The sequence below is a fragment of the Rana temporaria genome, chromosome 1 (genome assembly GCF_905171775.1).
Source record: "Rana temporaria chromosome 1, aRanTem1.1, whole genome shotgun sequence".
Classification (NCBI taxonomy): Eukaryota; Metazoa; Chordata; class Amphibia; order Anura; family Ranidae; genus Rana; species Rana temporaria.
The window spans coordinates 451,347,668-451,362,576 of NC_053489.1; the positions used below are offsets into that span (position 1 = coordinate 451,347,668).

General features: G+C 41.1%; 1 protein-coding gene across 5 annotated transcripts in view; it reads left to right on the top strand.

Moving 5' to 3' along the window:
• Positions 1-683: 683 nt before the first annotated feature.
• The window catches only part of LOC120916712 (transmembrane protease serine 11F-like), a 45,768-nt gene continuing 31,542 nt past the window's right edge, over positions 684-14,909 (top strand). For all 5 annotated transcript variants that reach the window (XM_040327680.1, XM_040327682.1, XM_040327681.1 and 2 more), the window contains exons 1-5: positions 684-778; positions 3,919-4,049; positions 6,499-6,635; positions 9,214-9,281; positions 12,165-12,316. In XM_040327680.1, the coding sequence (XP_040183614.1) occupies positions 762-778; positions 3,919-4,049; positions 6,499-6,635; positions 9,214-9,281; positions 12,165-12,316 (505 nt within the window). In that variant the 5' untranslated portion in view covers positions 684-761. The remainder of the gene's footprint in view (positions 779-3,918; positions 4,050-6,498; positions 6,636-9,213; positions 9,282-12,164; positions 12,317-14,909) is intronic.

A 14,909-nucleotide genomic window follows, 5' to 3' on the forward strand; every position in this document is an offset into this window, starting at 1 on the left:
GGCCCTTAATAATCTAATTAAGCAGCTATATTCACTTTTTAGGCTGGGTTCACATTGGAGAACGTAGCGGCTCACAGCAGGAGTCCGGTGCTTCTCCAATCACCATTTTAAGTCCGATTTCAGCCCAAATTTGGGTCTGAATTCAGACCTGAGGCCCCGTACACACGTCCGAGAAACTCGACGGGCAAAACACATCGTTTTGCTCGTCGAGTTCCTTGTGAAGCCGCCGAGGATCTCGGCGAGCCAAATTTCCTCATTGACTAACGAGGAAATAGAGAACATGTTCTCTATTTGGCTCGACGAGTTCCTCGTCAGTTTCCTCGGCCAAAAGTGTACACACGACCGGGTTTCTCGGCAGAATACGGCTCCGATCGAGTTTCTGGCTGAATTCTGCTGAGAAACTCGGTCATGTGTACGGGGCCTGAAACAGATCAAAAGACACAGAGAGCCGGTCACAATCTCCTGCTATGCGAATTGGATGCGGATTCCAATTCACAATAGTGTGAACCCAGCTTGAGATTTTTTTTTCTTGATGTATGTGAGTAATAGAAAAATACATGGAATTTATTAATTAGCTTGATTTTGCATTTTTTTCCAATGTTAGGAGCTGTTATTTGGTTTAAATATTTTTTTAGTTTAGTAATTTACTAAAGTAATAATATATTTTTGACATTTTTAGGTAATGTTCAAATATATGCTAAATTACATACAAGAAATTGAAAATCGAAAAAAGAATATATTAAGTGTATAAAAGAAGAATAATGCTATCCACGAGCAGGTGAGCATAAAGCTGTGAATATTTAAAATGTATCTAAACCCCAAATGTATAAAACATTTTTTAGATAGAGTAGTAAAGGTTTGGAACAAACTATAAGAGCAAATAAGAAAAGTTCAAGGCAGTGGCAGGTGGTATATTTCTTGGGGGGGGGGGGCAATCTGCCCATCCACTCCCACCCCCCCTCTGGCGGTTAGCCTAGTCTCCCCCCCCCCCCCCCCCCGGGTCGGTCAATATGCCCTCACACTTACCCCCATCTAGGTCCTCTGGGCAGAGGGCGGTGTCTCCTCCTTCCTCGGCTTCACGGTGCTATGGCTTCCCCTGGTACTCCTCCCTCCTCCTCCTCTGGCCCTAATCACGTGCTTTAAAAAAAAATCTCCCATTCGAATCCATGTGTCCGACGCCCCGCATGTAGATTAGGAGCCAGACCCATGGATAGGGGGGGCGGCCACTGGTTCAATTGTATTTAAACCGAAGAATGAAATTGTAATATACTGTAGCTTACCAGTGCTTTTTTATCTTCATTTGCACCTGGTAAACCTGTACGCACATCCTGTCCTAGGAAGACAACACTCTCTCACTGAGTGAGTGAGAAACTTATATAGAGCTACAAATGCAAACTAAATTGCCGCAAGGCGCTGTAGCCAATATGATCGTCCAACCAAGCTTCAGAAAAGATGGGTCTTAAGTTTTTTCCTGAAGGCCCGATGATTTTCCTCCAACCGAATGTCTGCGGGTAGAGCGTTCCATAACCGAGGTCCTTGGTTCTCCTTTCATTTTGTAGCGAGATTTGGGGATGTGGAGGAGGTTCTGATTTGTTGATCGGAGGACCTGACTTGGTAGAAAACGATCCCCTATTTGGTAGACGCTAAAAATTTTGCTCACATCAATCAATAAACGCTTATTGCAATTTTTTTACCAAAAATATGTAGAAGAATACGTATCGGCCTAAACTGAGGGAACAAAATGTTTTTTTAAATATTTTTTGGGCATATTTAAGCAAAAAGTAAAAATATTGAATTTTTTTCAAAATTGTCGCTCTATTTTTGTTTATAGCGCAAAAAATAAAAACCGCAGAGGTGATCAGATACCACCAAAAGAAAGCTCTATTTGTGGAAACAAAAAGGACGCCAATTTTGTTTGGGAGCCACGTCGCACGAATCGCAAAAAGGGGACAGGTCCGTTAGCTGCATAATGGTCCGAGGCTTAAGTGGTTACCCTGTTTCCCCAAAAATAAGACCTACCCTGAAAATAAGACCTAGCGTTATTTTTCAGGAGGGCTGCAATATAAGCCCTACCCCGAAAATAAGCCCTAGTTAAAAATGCTTGTAAAATCCTATAATCCACTATATTACAGTAGTTTATAATGTACAATGTGTGTGTTTCTGTAATATAATTGCGGGGAAGAGAGCTCCGGCGGGTAACAGAAGTGCAGAGCGGCGCTATAACAAATGTATTTGGCACAATTATATTACAGAAACGCACACATTGTACATTATATACTACTGTACTAGAGTGGATTATAGGATTGTACAAGCATTTTAACTCAGTTCACACTGGGGATTCCTGACAGGCAGGAAGGGAGAGGGGGAGAGAAGACAGCACATTATATGGTAAGACCTACCCTGAAAATAAGCCCTACTGTGTCTTTTGTTGGCATAATTAATATAAGACCCGGGCTTATTTTCGGGGAAACACGGAAATACACATATTATATAAATGATAGACCCTTCATTTCTTTGTAAGTGGGGTAAGGGGGTCAAATAATTATTTCCCCCACTGTATATATATATATATATATATATACACTTCCAACATATTCTGACTTTTTTGTAATCAGCAAACTCATGATTGGATATAAAAGACCTTCTCTACAATAAACTGACAGAGAACAATACTCAGGCTGTCTGCTTTCTAAAAAAAAAAAAAAAAGATTCTGAAGGGAATCACTATACTGCATTGCAGTATACAAAAATTAGATTGTTGAGGTACACTACATTTTAACCGATTAAGACCCGGACCATTATGCAGGTTAAGGACCTTGCCGCTTTTTGCGATTCGGCACTGCGTCGATTTAACTGACAATTGCGCGGCCGTGCGACGTGGCTCCCAAACAAAATTGGCGTAATTTTTTTCCCACAAATAGAGCTTTCTTTTGGTGGTATTTGATCACCTATGCGGTTTTTATTTTTTGAGCTATAAACAATAATAGAGCGACAATTTTGAAAAAAATTCAATATTTTTTACTTTTTGCTATAATAAATATCCCCCAAAAAGATATAAAAACATTTTTTTTCCTCAGTTTAGGCCTATACGTATTCTTCTACATATTTTTGGCAAAAAAAATCGCAATAAGCGTTTATCGATAACCTTTTGCGCAAAATGTATAGCGTTTACAAAATAGTTTTATGGCATTTTTATTAATATTTTTTTTCACCACTTTTAGTGGCGACCAGCGATTTTTTTTTCGTGACTGGGACATTATGGCGGACACATCGGACACTTTTGACACATTTTTGGGACCATTGTCATTTTCACAGCAAAAAGTGCTATAAAAATGCACTGATTACTGTGAAAATGACACTGGCAATGAAGGGGTTAACCACTAGGGGGCGCTGTAGGGGTTGAGTGTGACCTAATGTGTTTTTCTTACTGTGGGGGGGCGGGGCTGGACGTGTGACGTCAGTGATCGTCGTTCCCTATATCAGGGAACAGACGATCACTGACACTGCCACAGAGAAGAACGGGGAAGGTTTGTTTACACTCACGTCTCCCCGTTCTTCAGCTCCTGTGACCCGATCATGGGACGCGCTGATCGGGTCCGCAGGTTTCGCGGCAGTGGTCACGGAGCTTCGGACTGGGTCGCGCTGCGCAAGTTAACGCACTGTGCAAGTGTAAACCCAACTTAGCACTTTTCCCAACTTTTACCTGAAATGCATTTGATTTAAACTGAAGGTTTGGTTGGGATTTCACTACTTTTCTTCAGCTTTTTTAGTAACACCTTTGCTCAAAATAATAAAACAACAGATGTATTTATATCAGTATAAACTACTAATCTCCATAAAATCGTATTTTGCTAGTTGTATTTTACCTTTCTATAACATATGAACTAATTCAGTGTTTTTAACATTGTTTTCATTTAGATCTCCTAGATCTGGTCTTCCAATGAAAGCCTCTAAGCATCGCAACATCGTAATAGCAGTTTCCATAATCATTTTTCTTTTGATAATTATTGCTGCTGTGGTTTCAGCTATTGTAATTTCTGTTATTCGTGGTAAGTTCATGGCGTTACTTTTTAAAAATGTTTATCAGTAGGGAAATAAATTAAGGGCGCGTATGAGGATGTTGCTGACAGTCACTGCCATCCTGCTGTTGCTGCTTGAGTGGGTGTCAGCAATGGTCACATGATCACTGCTTACCTCTGATGCAAGGGAAACCTTGCAGAGAACTTCCCTCTGCACTGGGGTTTTGATGGCCATCCTGGGGGAGCCTGTGTCTGACTGGACACAGAGCTTTTTCGTTATTTTGGGCAGCCATCTTTATCGGGAGAGGCTATAAGTAAGGGCCCTTTCACACTGGGGCATTTTTCAAGCGCTTTAGCGTTAAAAAAAGCGCCTGTAAAACGCCTGAAAGAAGCTGCATCTGCAATCCCAATGTGAAAGCTCGAGTGCTTTCACACTAAAGCGCCTGAAAAATACCCCAGTGTGAAAGTGGTCTTAGCGTTAAAAAAAGCGCCTGAAAGAAGCTGCATCTGCAATCCCAATGTGAAAGCCTGAGTGCTTTCACACTGAGGCGCTGAGCTGGCAGGGCGTCAAAAAAAGTCCTGCATGCAGCTTCTTTGCAGCGCTTTAGGAGCGGTTAATACACCGCTCCTAAAGCCCCCTTCCCATTGAGGAAGCTTTTTTTAACGCCAAAGCGCCTGAAAAGCGCCTCAGTGTGAAAGGGGTCTTAGCAGCGCTTTACCAGCGTTTTTCGGGCGCTGGCAGTGTGAAAGGCCTCTGAAAGCACTTGGGCTTTCACATTGGGATTGCAGATGAGGCTTCTTTCAGGCGCTTTACAGGCTTTTTTTTAAACGCCAAAGCGCCTAAAAAACGCCCGAAAAACGCCCCAGTGTGAAAGGGGTCTTACTGTTTTTGTGCACCCTGAAGTGTAGGAAAATTAGATAGGGACAGACTTGGTGAGACAAATGCTGGTGAGGGGAAAGCTATGTTCAGCATAGGAAAAGGAACCTGTGGAGAGAGGTCAGCTTAGGTTTGGTCTTGTAACCTGGAAACTACCTGGTACAGAGAAGGACTTTTGTGCCAACTTGCCTCTGAAACATGGCATCCTTGCGTGACGCAAGTTGCGTCCTGTGTTGCAGGTGAAGTGTAAGCCAGGGAGGGCCTGTGTAAGGAAGCAATCCTTGTTAGGGTCACACATATTTTCATCTTCAAATACATTACAGTAAAACCTTGGTTTGAGAGTAACTTGGTTTGAGAGCGGTTTGGAAGACAAGCAAAATGTTTTAATGCATTCTGCCTTGATATACAAGCGATATCTTGATATAAGAGTAGCGTCATGTCACAACTGAGTATGAAATAGAAGAGAGGAGCCTCTAAGTGTAGCGATATGGTTACATTTAATGAAGGTACAACATTTAGCAACTTATTGCTACACTTAGGCCTCGTACACACGACGGGACATGTCCGATGAAAACGGTCCGCGGACCGTTTTCATCGGACATGTCCGCTCGGAGATTTTGGTCTGATGGTTGTACACACCATCAAACCAAAATCCACGCGGACAGAATACGCGGTGACGTGACGACGACGTGAAGGCGACGTGACGGCGACGATGACGCGGTGACGTGCGCGAACCCAGAAGTTAAATGCTTCCACGCATGCGTCAAATCACTTCGACGCATGCGAGGGCTTTCGGCCGAGCGGACATGTCCGGTGAGTCGTACAGACGACCGAACATGTCCGACGGACAGGCTTCCAGCGGACATGTTTCTTAGCATGCTAAGAAATTTTTGTCCGCTGGAAACCTGTCCGATCCGCCAGAAAATTGTCCGGTCGGCCATACAGACGACCGAACATGTCCGCGGAAACTGGACCAGACCAGTTTCAGCAGACATGTTCGGTCGTGTGTACGAGGTCTCAGGCCCCGTACACACATCCGAGGAACTCGACGTGCCAAACACATCGAGTTCCTCGTCGAGTTCAGTGTTGAAGCCGCCGAGGATCTCGGCGGGCCGACTTTCCTCATTGAACAACGAGGAAATAGAGAACATGTTCTCTATTTGGCCCTCGTCGGCTTTCTCGCTGAAAAGTGTACACACGACCGAGTTTCTCGGTAGAATCCAGCTCCGATCGAGTTTCTGGCTAAATTCTGCCGAGAAACTCGGTCGTGTTTACGGGGCCTTAGAGGTGCCTCTCTTCTCTTTTTATACCCTGTAAAAAAAAATGCTTTGATATACAAGTGCTTTGGATTACAAGCATGTTTCTGGAACGAATTATGCTCGCAAACCAAGGTTTTACTGTATACTTAAAATGGTAAAATATTATACTTAAAATGAATTAAACTCCAAAGGGACAGCAATTTTTTTTATATCTGTGATATCAAGTACAACATACCAAGCTAAATAAATAAGGAAACTGACAAATGGACTTATGTTTATGATGGTTTTAAAGGCATATGGCAAAAATAAATATATTAATAGGCAAACTTTGCTTTTTTTATAGGTACAAGCAGCAAATCAGGATCCAGCCTTGTGTATTATAGCGGTTCTTTTAGGGTTTTAAATTTAAACTATACAGAAGATTATAAGAGAAGCAGCAGCCTTGAATTTCAGTCAATGGCTGTTCAAATGGAAGGATTTGTAAGTAGTTTTTAATAGCTTTAGAGAAATGTGAAAATGTCCTTTCATATACTGTATGGGTAAAATAGGAGAACATTTTTTTCTAGGACAAAGGGAGTGCTGAAACAATTGTCCATGGACACACTTGCTAAGCCACAGTTTATCTGTCAATGTCTGCTATGCAAGTTTTTAGAGGTCACAAGACATACATATCAGAATGCATTTTACAATATTAGCTACGTTTTCAAACACCTACTGTATACGGTATGTAGGAAGGCCCACTAGTGTGTGGGTTGTGAAGTCAGTTTCCTGTTCAGCAGCTTTGCAAGGACATCGTGCCCAAGTACCTGCATATCCAATTGGTTTCCAGTACAGTCACTTATCAGTTCTCTTTGCAGGCATTAAGCGTGGATACCAGAACTACACACTTTCTACAGATATCTCTTTACTATGGTGGTGCAATTAACATTTGCTCACAACTACAACCGGGACCAAAGCAACCCAGGTGTTTTAACCAGTATTCTGGGGAACCTACCCAGTCACGCCTTCCAACTCACCTGTGTAATTGATCACCACCACTCATATCTCCAAATCATCTGCTCACAGGATTCCCTCAGGCCTCGTGTACATGACCAAGGAACTCGTCGGAAATGAAACATCGTTTTCCTCGACGAGTTCCTTGTTAGGCTTGTCGAGGAACTTGACAAGCTTTCTTTGCGTACACACGATCAAGACCAAATCTCCTCGTTCTCAAACGCGGTGACGTAGAACACATACAATGGCAGGGGAAGTTTGATTCCACTGGCACAACCCTTGGGGCTGCTTTTGCTAATCTCATGTTACTGCGTGTTAAGTAAAAGTTTGGTAAGAGACAATTTGCACTTTTCAGACTGTTACAGCTTGAAAAATGTGTTATCTCCATTACAAACGCTACTTTTACCGAAGGGGCGCTCCCGTCTCATACTTTATTCTGAGCATGCGCGGGTTTCTTAGCATACACAAGATCGTGTTTCTCGTCGAAAACCAGCTCGACGAGGAACACGACGAGGAAATTGAGACTCTCGTCGAGGAAAAAGAGAACTTGTTCTCTTTTTTCCTCGTCGAGTTCCTTGAGAGTTTTCTCGATGAAAAGCATACACACGACCGTTTTCCTTCGGCAAAAAAGCTCTGCCACCAAGTTTCTACATGGATTCTGTCGAGGAAAACTGTCGTGTGTACGAGGCCTGAGCCTTGTGGTGGTGAATCATTGTGGGGCATTCCTGTGTGCCCAAAAGCCTGCAACCTTCAAGCAATTGCATCAACGCTGTCTACACTTACTTACATTCAGTATAACACAAAGGGAAAATGGATTTCTTTAACTCTTCCACTGTGTAGAGTTTCTTCATAAACAGCAAGAACATGGTACAAGTTTCAGAACATAATACTGTTCAACTAGTACAGTATAACCACAGTTATGGAGGAAGAGCTTGCATTTTGTAACTGGTCCCATCCCAGGGTAGTGATAGAGAACGGGGTTGCCATATGCCAGTATGTCCCAAAGTCATGGTTCCTCCCACACCATAGGCCTACCTCGTGCACCCCTCAGTAGAGGTCAGCCCTCTCTTTTATCTTGCCTTCTTCACTCTTTCTTTTGCTAACCCCACCCACTGCCTATGAGTGAAACTAAATGAAAAACTCTCCCAGCCATAACCCTTTCTTACATACTGAGAGTCGGATAACAAGCACCCCCTCCCCTTAGCTTTGGAAGCTCACAAGCTAATGTCATCCTTGGACAGATTAGTCACACATTAAGACACATCCCAACCACGTCAGGAAAAAAGAAGAGTAATGCAGGGCACACACTAGCAAACCCTATGTTGGTGGTGGGGGTGATGCCTGGTATTAACTACCCTGCAATATCAAGCTGACATGGCTTCCTGTCCAGCTGTTCATATGCAAACAGAATGTAGGCATGACAAATTGTCACTGCCTGGAGGTACCACAATCATGGGATATTTGTTCCCATAATTTTTTGCTAGAATAGGAGCCACATAATTCATGTCTCTATGCATCTTAAACCAACCAAATCAACCAGTACAGTCCATTGCTTTGACATGTTACCAGGCTCTGCAGCTTTGCATAAATTAGTGCTTAGCGTGAGCCAAGGATCAGCAAAAACTAATTAGGCAGTAAATGAATGCTGACAGGTTTTTACTATTTAATGGCAATCTCTATATCTACAGTCGTGTATGACTGGCAAACTGATCTAGAGGTCCCCCGGCATTGTATAATCTATTTGCGATCCTTTCACTTTAAACTATATGATCAGTACTGTGAAATCCTAATATATTGTAGATATCACTCTAATCAAAGTCTGGGACTGTAATAAACCATGTGTCTGTTTTGTGACTTCATATCCCGAATTTCAGAATATGCAGTTACTTTTCCATTTTCCCATGATAGCTTATACATGTAAAAATGTAAAGAGGTAAATAAGATTGTAAACATGCTTAAAATAAGTATTGAACAGAATTAACTCATGTTTTATTATATCAATTTTGCTTTGTATAATACCATTATGATGTACTACTAATGTTGATTGCTTTTGTATTTATTGCAGATTTATTTAATATTTAATTATTCAGAGCTAAGAAGTGAGTACAAGAAGGTGCAAGTTGTTAGTCTAAGGTATGTAGCTGATGATTTTAAAAGTCAATTGAATCAAACTCATGAATAATGTTTCTTCTGTAGTGTAAATCTGGCCATAAACACATCGAATTTTATCGTTTAGCCTGTGAACTTAATGAAAAAATCCAACAGATTCCTTCATCTGTGCTATAGACAGGCAATGTTCAACCAACAATTTTCCACCTGACTCCTTTGATTTTTTTCAATCAAACAAATTTGCGTTTGAGGCTGCCGATAGGGCTACCCACAATGTGGTAGCCTGGGCTTATCCCAACAGGAATGGAAGTGTCTGAAGCTTGATTACTGTGGTTGATTCTCCAAAGAGAATATAACATGTATTTGGACATAAGTTTTAACAGAAAATTAAAATCAATAAAAAAAAAAAAAATGTGATCAAAATCAATAAGTGTCCATTAAAAAAATATAGTCCACATAATCACCATTTTTTTATTGAATGAATGTCTAATGATTAATCTAATTTTATTAATGTTCATGGACTTAATTTGCACAACTTATAAGGTTTTTATGTTCTTAGCATAAGCACAGTAGGGCAGTTGCAGCACTTTATTATGTTTTTGCACTGGAATATTGCAAATTTTTTGCTGTTTATTTATTGCACATGGCACTTTAGAGTGTTCTAAGCACATGGCATTTTTCATATTTTTCATATATATCACACAAATTTATAAGCGCTGTTTCTTTTTCTTTTGTTAATTTTCATGTTAGATTGGAGTGTACATGTTCATAGACATGTGCACACTGAAATATTTCATTTCGGAATTTCGTTTTCGTCCGAAAAATACATTTATTTAGTTACTCCTGAAATTCGTTTTTATTTATTTTGTTTTTCGTCCGAAAATCCAAACAAATTAAGGTTGAATCTGTCATTGAAGGCTTATGTTGTCTGTCGAATGTTCAAGGAAGATTCGACTGAGCAGCGAAACTGTACGACGCTGCAATCATACTTTTCCGGTCGAATGTTCCGCCTACAAGCTATAGTAGAATTCTGATGTTGTATGACTAGTAATAATTATATTTATTAATTATTATTACTAGTCAACCAACATTAGAATTTTTCTATAGCCTATGGGCCGAGCATTTGACCGGAAATGTATGATTGTAGCGGCGTACAGTTTAGCTGCTCCGTCAAATTTTCTTAGAACTATCAACAGACACCATAAGCCTTCAATGACAGATTCAACGCTTTGTATGTTTTTCGATGCTTTGTCGAATCTTCGTCGTTCATGTTGAATTGTCAAGTTAGTTCTAGCTATTTTACTGCTTCTCCTCTTTGGTTACAATCAGCCAATAACATTCATCATCATCATTATTTTTATTTTACTTCCCCCACCAAATTCCAGCAGCGATCTTTTCTCTCTATAATGTCAAATCTTTTCTCTCTATAATGTCAAATCTTTTCTCTCTATAATGTCAAATCTCTTTTCTCTCTATAATGTCAAATCTTTTCTCTCTATAATGTCAAATCTCTTTTCTCTCTATAATGTCAAATCTTTTCTCTCTATAATGTCAAATCTTTTCTCTCTATAATGTCAAATCTTTTCTCTCTATGTCTTTTTTTTTCTCTCTATAATGTCGAATCTTTTCTCTCTATAATGTCAAATCTTTTCTCTTTATGTAGAATAATCTTGGACTAATAGAGTTAAGGTTAGGCACATTCGACCAATGAAAACTAAAATAAAGCATTTGTTTATGTCGGATCTTTCGGTTTTCGTATTCTGTGCGTTCGTTTTTGTTTGTTAAAACGATAACGAAAATACCTGAAATTCGGACGAAAATGCATTTGGACGAAAATGAATGCACATGTCTACATGTTAAGCCTGGATTTTCCGCAAACAAAGCATAGGATTTTTGTCTGAAGGGTGTTGGCCATGAACTTGTCTTGCATACAAATGGCAAAGAATGGTCGGGCAACAAACCCGAAACTACGTAGTTTTTCAGCTCCTTAGCGCCACCCTTTGGGCAACTTCTGCTAATGTTGTATTATGGTTAGCATTGCTTCTGAGAATGCGTGTTTGTACTTTGGAGTTTTGCCAAACAGCACAAATTTTAAAGCATGCTATCCAACATTTGTTGGAGGAAAATCTGACGACAATTGTTCGACAGAGCATACAAACGGTCGGATTTTCTGACAACAGCCTGCCATCACACAATTTCTGTCAGAAAATCCGATTGTGTGGATGGGCCTTTAGACCCCATACACACCATTAGATTTTCTTCAGATTTACCAAAACCATATAATATGAGGTCAAACCTTGAGTTTCAACTTGTATGCAATCAGGCAGGCCCTTGCACTACATGGTTTTGGTAAATCTGAAGACAAAAATCTGCAGAAAATCTTAAGGAACATACACAGGATCAGATTTTCCGACAACAATGGTCCGACGGACGTGTTTTGTCGGACAATCTGTATGCTCCATCAGACAATTGTTGTTGGAATTTCCAACAACAAATGTTGGCTGTGCATGCTCTTAAATTTTCCAACAAAACATGTGTTCCGTCGGATTATCCGATCGTGTGTACACAAATCCATCGGACTAAAATCCGATAGTACAAACACGCATGCTCCAAACCAATGCTAAACATCAGACAACAATAGCAGAAGTTGCCCAAAGGGTGGCGGTAAAGAGCTGAAAAACAACGTAGTTTGGTACATATTGGCTGAAAATGTTCTGATACATATTGGCTGAAAATGTTCTGCCGTGTGTATGCAGAACAAGTTCACGGACAATGCCCTTCGGACAAAAATCCACAGAAAAGTCAGATGGAAGTCAGATCGTATGTACAAGGCTTAATAGTGTGTATGGGACTTAAGTGTATTTGATGTGTATTTACTGTACTAAACACGTTTTGTTTTTTCCTCAGCCCTGGAAGCGTTATACCAGGATTTGTGGTGACTTTAAATTTTGATAGTTCAATGAGCAAAAATGTGTCAGTTCAGGGGATATTCTCAGAGAGCATGAGAAATACCAACACAGCGCAATTCAACATTGACAAGAATTCACTGCAACTAACAGGCAAGTAGGGCAACTCCTGCTCCTTTAGAAGATAGGTTTCTTCCTTTATTCTTTCTTTCTTCTGAGTAGATATTTGAGAACAAGAGCAGGGCTTCTTTAACCATGAAAAGTTATAATATGAGATTTTAATAATAATTCTCACACTTAGCAGTCTGATTGGGAGGCTGCCAGTTCCTGCAGCTATTTGTTTCCCCTTGCACTTAATGTAACTCATGCGACAATCACATGTGGGTGATCGGCCATGGATGCAGACTGTATGTGTTCAGGACCAATGGTTCGCATGTGATCTCTGCATGAGCGATTAGCTGCAGGACTCGGCAGCCTTGGTTGGTTGCAATGGGGTTGCCTCTCACAGCTCATTACGGAAACACCTGCTGGGGCATGTAATAGGACTGCGGATGTATTCGCAAATGTGACTGGTAAGAAATGCTACACTATTAAGCAGATCCGTAAAGTGTGTCTAAAAGAGGATATACCTAAGTTTTTTTTTTTTTGGTGGGGGGGGGGGGGGGGGCTGTTGTGTCTAATGGTTAGGAAGTAAAGGGGAAAATTTTGAATAGGACACTGGTAGCAAAAATAAGAAATAGACAGCAGTTATAACCATTCCCTACTCTATCCAAAATAGAATGTATGGGGCAGATCCACAGAGCGAGTACGCCGGCGTATCTACTGATACGCCGGCGTACTTTCAAAATACCCGCGTCGTATCTTTGGTTTGAATCCTCAAACCAAGATACGACGGCATCTGGGTTAGATCCGACAGGTGTACGTCCTCGTCCTTCGTCCTTCGGATCTAAGATGCAATACTTCGGCCTCCGCTGGGTGGCGTTCACGTCGTTTTCCGCGTCGGGTATGCAAATTAGCTATTTCCGACGATCCACGAACGTACGAGCGGCCAGCGCATTTTTTTATGGCGTCTCTATTAGGCTTTTTCTGGCGTATAGTTAAAGCTGAGATTTCGCGGTGTATAGATAGACTTGCCATGTTAAGTATGGCCGTCGTTTTTTTTTTTGCGTAAATCATCCGTGAATCGGGATGGACATAAATCACGTCTAAGTTAAAAAAAATGACGTCGTTGCGCAGTTCATTCGGCGCGGGGACGCGCTTCATTTAAATGAAACACGCCCCCTAATCGGAGATTTGAATTACGCGCCGTTACGCCGCCAGAGATAGACTACGCCGCCGTAACTTTCGGTGCGCAATCTTTCAGGATTCGAAACAAAGCCGGAAAAGTTACGGCGGCGTAGCGTATCTCTGATACGCTGCGCGGGTGCAGATCTCTGTGGATCTGCCCCTAAATGTTTTAAAACCCTTGCTTTGTGTTCCTGTAATGTCCATATTAGAAATGGTAGGTGCTTTTGTCACCCGGACAGAAAGGCATGGCCAGCAATAAAAAAAAAATTCTAGCACTCTTTAGAAGTGTGTCACACACCAGCATGACAAACGGTGGTGCGTGCAACAGATTCATGTATGTGTCAGAAACATGTACATGCATTTGTTGAAAAGATGCTTCAGTTTTCTAGAAAGTAGGAAAACCCCCTCCAAGCTGCCATGCCAGCACTGCAGGAGTTAGGCGACCAGCAAAGCAAGGTTACTGAAAGCCTCTCTCCCCAATCACATAAACAGTACAGAAGGATCATACAATTCTCCTGGGACTTCCCAATACACAACATGACCTGCTCTGCTGCTTTGCAGTGAGCAGTTCAATTCACTGCAACAGCAGGCAGAGTCTGGGGACCAAACACATGATTGATTTACATGGTTGATTTACTAAAACTAAGTGTAAAATCTGCTGCAGCTGTGCATGGTAGCCAATCAGCTTCTAACTTGAGCTTCTTCAATTAAGCTTTAATAATGCAATCTGGACGCTGATTGGTTTCTATGCAGAGCTGCACCAGATTTTACACACTCCAGTTTTAGTAAATCCGCCCCACAATCTCAGTGCCACTGACCTATTGGAGTTCTTGCTTTTGTAAGGGTCTGTGGTGCAGTGTTGCAATCGTGGAGAGTCAAGGCCTCTTTGTGCTGTCTCTGCTCTAGGTTCACATTTGTAGGGGTGGTTGTGGGTGTGGGAATCGCAGCCAAAATCTGCTGCTCTATTACATTCTTAATGGCCCTCCTGCACATGCAGTTTGTTTGTGAGTGCGGGAAATTGCATGATGCATAACCGCTATACAATTTCCCTGCGACTGAAGCTTTGAAAATAAAGCATGGACATTTTTTCCTGCATTTCAAATGAATGGGCTGCTGTGCCCACGCAAATGCAGGCTGAACCACACACATAGGTTGAACCAAGCCTCAGATGGCGGGCCTTGCCCCAGACTCTGCTTTTTTCTTCCAATACGGTGGTGATGGGAGGAAGGGGGGGGGGGGGGGTTATGGTCTACTTATCTCCTCTTCTGCTTTTGGCTTATTGATTCTTCTTTGCTTGGCAAACTCAACTTGTGTGTGGTATATATATATATATATATATATATATATATATATATACATATATATATATATATATATATATATATATATATATATATATATATATATACATATATATATATATATATATATATATATATATATATATATATATATATAT